Raw genomic sequence first — 8,646 nt, 5'->3', positions numbered from 1 at the left:
TAAGGGTGGTGAGGAACTGGAATGGGTTGCCCAGGGAGGTTGTTGATGCCCCATCCCTGGAGGTTTTTAAGGCCAGGTTGGACGAGGTTTTGTGCAACCTGGTCTAGGGGTAGGATTCCCTGCTTAAGGCAGGGGGCTTGGAACATGATGGTCTTTAAGGTCCCTTCCAACTTTATTGATTCTGTGATTCTACTCTTGGATACTGTGTAGTGAGTGTATTTCTGCCTGGCAAGCTTAGTAAGATAAAAGGGTGCCTGTCATGAATCTGAGGATGGTAAACACTTACTGTACTCAGCGTGGAGATCATGCCTCCAACATCAGCTGTGATCATGGATTGAAACCATGAATGCTTAGTTGTGAGTTAAGCAGCTTGTCACCAGAGCAATGTGTCAGCCCTCTGAAAAGCCGAGTGACCTACTTTCTTGCCTTTTTTATTCAAATTGCTGGACCAAGCCTTGTAATCAGATAATACGTGCTTGATGAGTGTTGAATTCCATTAGCTGCTCTATAATAACTGAGTTAGAGGTCATATATCTTGTAAGTTTCTGACTTGACACCATTTGTGTTATAGCATTACCAGTAAATATATCTAATTAAAATTCTTCCAACAATGTGTGAAATCTTCTTTCACTCTCTGAAATGCTGTCTTAACTGTCACATCAAAACAAATTGGACCCACCCATCTGTTGTCTTGTATCCTATGAAAGAGCTTAATCTCCTGCTGTAGAGAATGTAAATGATAAAGATGCCAAGCATTTAGTTGGGGAAAATACAAAAATTATTTTAAGCATATGAATAAATACAATCTACATTCATCTCTCACTTCTGTGTACCATGTGACACATAAAAAATATGAAACATCCTGCTAAATTGCTACTGGAGAAGTTTTGGTGCCTGGGCAGAGTGTCCCTCCCTAAGGCAGTGCATATATCGGTTCTTTGATAAAAGTGTAATCATCATGCCTCTCTTAACAGCAGCCATTTCATTATATGAAAGACAGACAAACCCAGGACACAGTTTCCTTTTCAGATTTGAGATGGGAATAGTTCTGGGGAGCTTTTAAAATAAATGTTGATTTCAAGGAAACACTGATCTTTGTCACAGCTGAGACATGCCCCCTCCCCCCTGTTTTTTTTATAAACTGGTTATATTGCTGCAATATAAAGTTAAAAACAAAACAAGAAGAAGTATTTCTGACATTGCTTAAATTGCATGAAAGGGTTACATGTTGCTTATCATTTTCCTCTGTTTTCAGACTGAGCTGCTTGACCTCTCCACAGTAGATGTAATCTTGATCTCAAACTATCACTGCATGATGGCATTGCCCTATATCACAGAGTACACAGGATTCACTGGAACAGTGTATGCCACTGAGCCCACTGTTCAAATTGGCAGGTAAAAATAAGCTCCTTAATATTCTCTACTCCTCTTTCATCACTGCTAAGCAAAAGGTTTAAAGGACAATATGGGTAGAGGAGTGGTGTCTAATGTTCCGAAGAGGCTCTTAGGCAGTCTTAGGCAGTCGCTGAATGCCAGCCAAGTCCTTAGTGCTGCAAATGTGTTAACTCAATGTTTCCCAACCTCTGGAACCATCGTTCTTCAACATTTACAGCAGGTGCTTTGTGTTGAATTGAGGCTATAGATATGGGATAGTACCTCTTGAGTAGACTGAGACACCTTGAGCAGCAATTACCATATAGCCAACTTCAAAAGCCATGAATCAAATAAATCTCCGCTCCCCTTAAACAAAAGAGGAATCACCAATCTTTTCAACAATAAACGGCTTTGAGATTATTGCCTTGTAGTTTTTCAGAATTTGAAATTCTTTCCTGTGCACCATGGCAGAGAACTTAAGCTGGCTTCATCTCAAATGGCAGTTGAGATGCATAAACTCTGAAATCCAAAGAGAAGCACTAAGAAAAGCAGCAGAAATACGAGACTGAAGTAAAAAATGTAAGACCTGACAAAAACATACACCTCGTCATAAAATTTGGCAGTATTTACTTACAGAGTTGTCTGTTGATTGGATAGATCAATACCAAAGGCTTCAGGTTTGACTCTCCATGCAGTCTAACTGGATTTGTGCTGGGGACATCTCTCAAGCAGAACAGTTGCCATGTTCAATAATTAGAAAGCCGATTAGGCCGTGGTATCTGAACTCCTCTGTAAGCATTTTAGGGCAGGAATCTTTGTCTATTAAAGGTTCTATGCAAACTTTCCATGCCAGAGTAATTCTCCCTTTGTGTAAAAACAAACAGAAATGAAGGCCCTTGTAGAAGAAAGGAATTGTATGCATATGAACTAGTAGTAGACCTCTGGTATTGCTGGTCCATAGCTGAAGATTACAGGCATAGTCATGTTGGAGCCGTATACTGATGTGCTTCTTCCTGCCCCAAGTAATTCCAGATACCATTCTTCTGCAGTTAAATCTGTCACTTCCTACCTTCAAGGGGAAGTATGCATACAGTTACAAATGCTGTTTAGTTTAGGGCAGTGAAATCTGCAGTGACAATTTTTAATGCCTGACATTTTTCTGTCTCAAATGGTGTATTTTGCATTGTAGATGAGAAGAGTTCACTCTTCTCTTGGCTTCTCTAAGTGATAAACGGTCATCAGTTAATGAGTTTTCTTTGTATATTTTGCCTCATTCAATATGACAAGCAGTCAGTAACAAAGAAATCATCTTGCACATAAGGAGAGAGATCTTGTCCTGCAACTTCCCAAATAACCCATAACCCAGTGGGTCAGATCCTCCACTGGTACAGCCAGGCAGACAGAATTGGACTAACTTGAGCTTGAAACAGGGGTAGTACTGGGGAGGGGTAGTTGCTGCAATGCCTCTGTAGGAAGAACCCCTCTTTTAAACTGCCTAATAGTGTTACCATTTGTGTGATATTTTGGAAACGTTTGGGACAAAGTTCTCTCCTTTGTGAAAGGCTGCAATGCTGATCAGTGATGATGTGTTTTCAGACTTCTCATGGAAGAACTGGTGAATTCCATTGAACGTGTGCCAAAGGCTCAGTCTGCCTCCATGTGGAAGAACAAAGAAGTACAGAGGTAAGGAACAAGCCACCTGGGAAGAGTGACTGTCTAAACCACAACCCAGAGTTTAGAATTCACTGTAATGATGTAGGTCAGCTACCACCATTTGAAAATCGATTTGATAAGCAGGGGAAAAAAAAAGCTTAAAAGGTTTACAGCTATGACTCATTTCTTTAATGATGTGCACATTGCTGGACTTCCAAACAACCACACAAGTTTGATTCTTGAAGGGAGACTTGGTAACACAAAAGTCTCCCCTCACATAGTTAATCTCCATGATGACAGATAAAACCAGCAGATTTTTATACTAATATCATAAAAAGTTGTTGAAATTGGCAAGATATTTTAACTTAATTATATTGTATTGGAATAATTTTAATTTAAAATTATATTTACATTCATGTTTGCTGAAATGCTAAGAAAGTTTAGACAAAACTGTTGGAGGTTGCTGGTGGCCAAGCACAGAGCAGTGCTACCTTCCATCCCAGGGCTGCAGCCTTTTTTACACTTGAACAGTAGAGGTAATCTTTTTGGCTTTTCAAAGCTTAAAAGCAAATTGAAATCTGAATTTAAAAAATGGTTAGTTGGAAACTCCATGTCCATTATTCAATGTATATGTAAAAACAAGGTACTAGAAGTGAGGTCTTCTACTTGTAAAATTTTAAAAGCCTGTGTGATCTAAAAGTTATCCATACAGTTTAGTAATTGCAAATAATGTTTTCCCTGGAAATAAAACCAATTTTAGGTGCACAACATGTTCTGTGGAGGAGACAGTTTTGTTTTTAGCACATTTTGAAGATAGGGCTGGTTGATTAGAAAGTTATTTTTAAAAGCTGCTTTGTGCATTTTTAATTGATCTCCTGTTTTCTATTGCTGATTCGTGACATGGCTTGATTTAAAAATTTACTAAAATTGAATTATTTCATACATTATAAAAGTAGTCTTGACATTTTCCAGCATAACAAGGCAAAGAAATTAAAAATCCAAATTAACATATGTTTAGCTATTTATTGTGCTCCACTGCTGTGCTTAGGAGCAATCTTATCTCAGCACTATAACTCTCAGCCTTTTGAAGCAAGCAAGTAAAACACAGATGTAGAACAAAACTGAAGCAATAAAGTTGATCTGGATTTTGTCCTGGTTGGTGTATACTCTGATCAGAGGAGTGCTGGGTTTTTTGGTTTTGGAGTCCACTGTCCTGACCAGAACTACTCCTGAAACTCACAGTGATGTGAAATGAGAGAACTGGAGCCATTATTTTCATCACACTACTGCATGTGTTTTGTGTGCATGGTTTAAAGGAGGATCATATATCTTGGAGCTTGTTTAATGTCACTTTCACGATGGTTTTATTTTAGAAAAAAGTGCTGCCTAGCACTTTGTGCTGTGGTCTATTCCAGAGGCATATACAGAGAGGTAGTCTTTGTTCTGATCCAACTGCTGTAGAAGGCTGAAGTCTTTTTGGTGGAGCAGTATTTAAATTACATTTTTCTATTTCATATTGCTTGGGAAGTACCCTGACAGTGATAGTTCCTCCTTGGTACCATCAAGTAGTCGTTGCAATGGGGTACTAGTAGGAAGAAGGTACAAGAGTGTACCCCCTGGGGATAGACAGTGTCCTGTCTCATTAACAGGCCTCTGTGGAGCACAGAGCACTTGCACAGTATCGTAAGTTGTTGGGAAACTCGATCAGATGGCAAGTCCCCCATCTGTCATAAAACCCACACCTTGCCCACATATGAGATAGAGGCAGAGCAAATAAATGCTCTGCTTGGGGGATAGACAGACAGAACTAGTAGCCCTGCAGCTGTTTAGTAAAAAAATTCTACGTATCATAAACTCTGCCTTGAAGCTGGTACGAACCAGTGTTGTCTGTGGGCTGGAACAGGGGGACAAATTGAATTCCCTTTCCAACTGTGCCTCACCTGTGTTCTGAGTTTCCCTCTTCAACTCCCTATGCTTCTGTAAAATGGAGCTCCCATCCACCAGAGATGGTATACAGAGGCTTAATTAATGTTTGCAAAGTGTTTTGAGATTCCTGGTGACAAGTGTCATGCAAGCGTGAATAGAACTGATTATTATAGCGTATGAGCAAACATCTACTGATCCACAAATTAACACCTGGCTAATAGCACATGCAGGGTTAGACTGACATCCGTTATTTAAGAAAATGTGATCCTTGGTGATTATTTTTTTTTAATACTCAGCTGTTGCTAGAACTGAATACTTATTACTTCTGAGTCTAATTTTTCAGGCTGATCAGTCACCATTACTGTTTTACAGTTCAGCTACCTCTACTCTAAACAGTTAGTATAAAACACAAAGTATTATCATCTCATTAGATAAAGCATTGAAGCATTTTAAATGCAAATGCTGTATAAAATATAATAAGTTAATTATAGTCACTTACATTTTTCCATTATCAGGTCCAGTCCAAACTAATTGCTTAGCAAGCTTAATTTCTATTGGTTTTTGTTTTAAATGAGCAGTCTCATGGAAACTCAACTCTATAGATGCTCAACCAAAATATCTTTCATGTTCATTAGGATTCAGAGAGCTAAAGAGAAGGTTTGCCTTGTGGAAAGCACCTTGTCGACAGCGTGTTTGACAGTTTCTTGTATCTTTTTATAAAGTGTCAGAAACAGGCTGTTTTCTGAGAAGAGTAGTGGGCAGGACAAGCCAGTATTCTTATCTAATTTGATACCGCCATCCTTCTCTCCCTTCAAACAAGAATCACAGACTGGTTTGGTTTGGAAGGGACTTGAGGTCATCTAGTTCCAACCTCCCTGACATGGGCAAGGACCCCTCCCACTAGACCAGGTTGCTCCAAGCCCCGTCCGCCCTGGCCTTCAACACTTCCAGGGATGGGGCAGCCACAGCTTCTCTGGGCAACCTGGGCCAGTGTCTCACCACCCTCACAGCAAATAATTTATTTCTAGAATCTTACCTAAATCTCCCCTCTTTCAGTTTGAAAACATTGCCCCTCATCCTATCATTCCATGCCCTTGCAGAAAGCCCCTCTCCAGCTTTCTTGTAGGAACTGAACATGTCATATACAAAATGTTCTCCTTTGCATTGAACAGGAGGGACTGTGTCTGTGCAGATGCCCAGCTACAAATACAAACCTCTGAGTTTCTTAACCATAAATTTTTATATACCAACCACTGAACCATTTTGCTTTGCAATCCCTTCCTGTTTGTGGCTGTAGGTTGGCTGTTTTGGCATCTGCTCACATCTGGTTGTTAGAGATGATCCATAATCAGATGTTGCCACAGTGTTAGTAGATTCATTCCAGACTTTAAAATACCCTCTATTAACTTTCTGTAGAAGTTTTAAAAGCATGGGTGACAGGTTGAATGCAGCAGGGACGCATCTGAGGAATCAGCAAGCTTGATTGTCTGTGTGCCACTCAGCAAAGACTGAAACCACTAGAGACTGGTGCCACTTGTCTTCTTTAGGAATCAGAGTATATTTACAGTGTAGCCACAGAGTCAAGGCTAATAGAAGCTTACTTCAATCACCAAGGACAATTCCCCACTTTTCTCCATTACCTGGAGATACATTCTCTTCTTCCCAGAAGAGAAGATTCTGAAAGCATCCAACACTAAATGCTGCTTATGGTAGGTTAAAGGCTTTTACAGGCCATTTGCTTCAGTGCAATGGTGGACAACTATCCACATTGTTTGGCCTTTTGCTGTTTATGACTTCCCAAAAAAGACCTTGAACGCTTTGTTTGTTTCCTTAAGCGCAGTGTGCTTTCAGCCAGCATGTGCTGGAATTACAGTTATGTGCTAGACCTATACAGCAGTCTTGGCAATAGCTGGCCTTAATCCTTTCTTCAGTATCTTAAATTATGGAGGAGTTCACTGACCTAGTAGATATAACAATAAATTAAATTCCTTTAAACAAATTGATCAAAGAAACTTGACCAATTTCCATAAATCTTTGGAAATTGGTTTGAATTATCCTTTGATTTAGCATTGGTTTCATATACCAAAAAAATCCTATTCTTCTTATGCTTTTGGCAACTGTGCTGCTTCCTGCCTCAGTTCATGTTGCTAAGGAAGATTTATTTCCCAGAAGTTAGCCATCTCTCTTACAGCCTGTGACATTACAGTTCACTTCTTCCCTTGACAACGCTGTCCAGCTAACTTGCAATGTCTGTGAAGCACAGAATGGATGGATTTTACTTTGGTGTAAAACATCTTAAATACTTCCGTGTAGGAGATTTCGAAGAGTTCTGCAGTGTCAGCTAGTGTATCCTTGCCAGTACACTCAGAAGGCAAGTGGAGTATCTTGAGCTGAAGGCAAGGAAGCTGAGGTGCAGGGGCATGTGCACTTGTAAGAGACTGGTGACAAAAATGAGAGTAAAGCCAGCCATTGTTGGTGCTCTGATATTTTAATCACAAGATTGTGGCTTACTTTTGTTAGCACATTTTTAGAATATGCAAAATAAACCCTGATCCACGGTCACAGTCATCTCTACCGATTCTAGTGGTGAATTTTATGTTGACATGTCAGATCAACCAGCAACATTAATCTGTGGTGAAAGTACCACAGGAGTTGCAATAGCACCTTCATCACAGCTGTGTCTTTGACAAAAGGGCTGAATAAGAACAACAACAAAGAAAGATAAAAAAGAGCAGTCTTTGGGCTGAGGCAAAATGGGCAGTGTTATTTGATTCCTTAACAGGCAGGAAGTCTTGCTCTTCACTTTGAAGCATCGGGCATGTCTAAAATAAAGATAAAACAGAAACAAATCTATAAGGTGTGGAGAATATAAATGGAAATAAAAGCTAGCAATTTATCAAGAAGTTCTGAAAAAGCCCACACCCTGTTGATCTTTGCAGATTGCTGCCCGCCCCTCTGAAGGACGCAGTGGAGGTGTCTATGTGGAGGAAGTGCTACACCATGCCAGAAGTGAATGCTGCACTCAGTAAGATCCAGCTGGTGGGGTATTCTCAGAAAATTGTGAGTATCTGTAAAGCTGTCCTCAGGTCAACAGTAACAATTTGTTATTTCCCAGCTTTTCTCTGGAAATGCTTTGCCTTTACTGTTTTCCCTCTAGATCCTGCGTAGGATCTAGTTACCGTAGCCTGGGAAAGCCAGACAAGTTTATATTGAATGTCCCTCACTGCCTTTCAGGAAGGGCTCTTGTTTGGTGAAATCAGGCAGTATCCATTTGTTTCTCCTCTTCCTTGGGGAGGACAATTTTAAGGCAGTGTACCTGCAAATTCGGAGTTGATGATGGCCCACTGAGAGCTGGGAGGATGCACCAAATGAATGTATCCTCTTGGTCAGTAAGCCACATCCCCTGCTGAGTTTCCATATCTCACTTCTGGGAATCTTTTGAGTGCTTTAGCCTCCACTTTCTTTTATACTGCAAATTAGGAATTGTAAACAAAACCTAATGCTTCAACCTGAACTTCAAAATCTCCTTTCCCAGCATTCCCAGCTAACATTTTTTGTCTACAATGCCATAATCCACTGTAGTTTTTAGGACGAACTGAACCATCAATTCAGTAGTCTGCAGATACACTGTTCTCATATGGCTTCTAGGCAGCATGTGGGCCATAATACTTGCTCTTGTTGCTCAGGGTCTTA

At 40.1% G+C, this 8,646-nt stretch overlaps 1 protein-coding gene across 2 annotated transcripts in view; it reads left to right on the top strand.

Moving 5' to 3' along the window:
- Positions 1-8,646, top strand: part of INTS9 (integrator complex subunit 9) — a 95,843-nt gene that overhangs the window by 34,812 nt on the left and 52,385 nt on the right. For both annotated transcript variants that reach the window (XM_010002187.1, XM_010002188.1), the window contains 3 exons: positions 1,256-1,395; positions 2,971-3,057; positions 7,893-8,013. In XM_010002187.1, coding sequence (XP_010000489.1) covers positions 1,256-1,395; positions 2,971-3,057; positions 7,893-8,013 — 348 coding nt within the window. The remainder of the gene's footprint in view (positions 1-1,255; positions 1,396-2,970; positions 3,058-7,892; positions 8,014-8,646) is intronic.

The sequence above is a fragment of the Chaetura pelagica genome, unplaced genomic scaffold (genome assembly GCF_000747805.2).
Source record: "Chaetura pelagica isolate M959 unplaced genomic scaffold, ChaPel_1.0 scaffold107, whole genome shotgun sequence".
Lineage (NCBI taxonomy): Eukaryota > Metazoa > Chordata > Aves > Apodiformes > Apodidae > Chaetura > Chaetura pelagica.
This window is presented reverse-complemented; position numbering and strand designations above follow the sequence as displayed.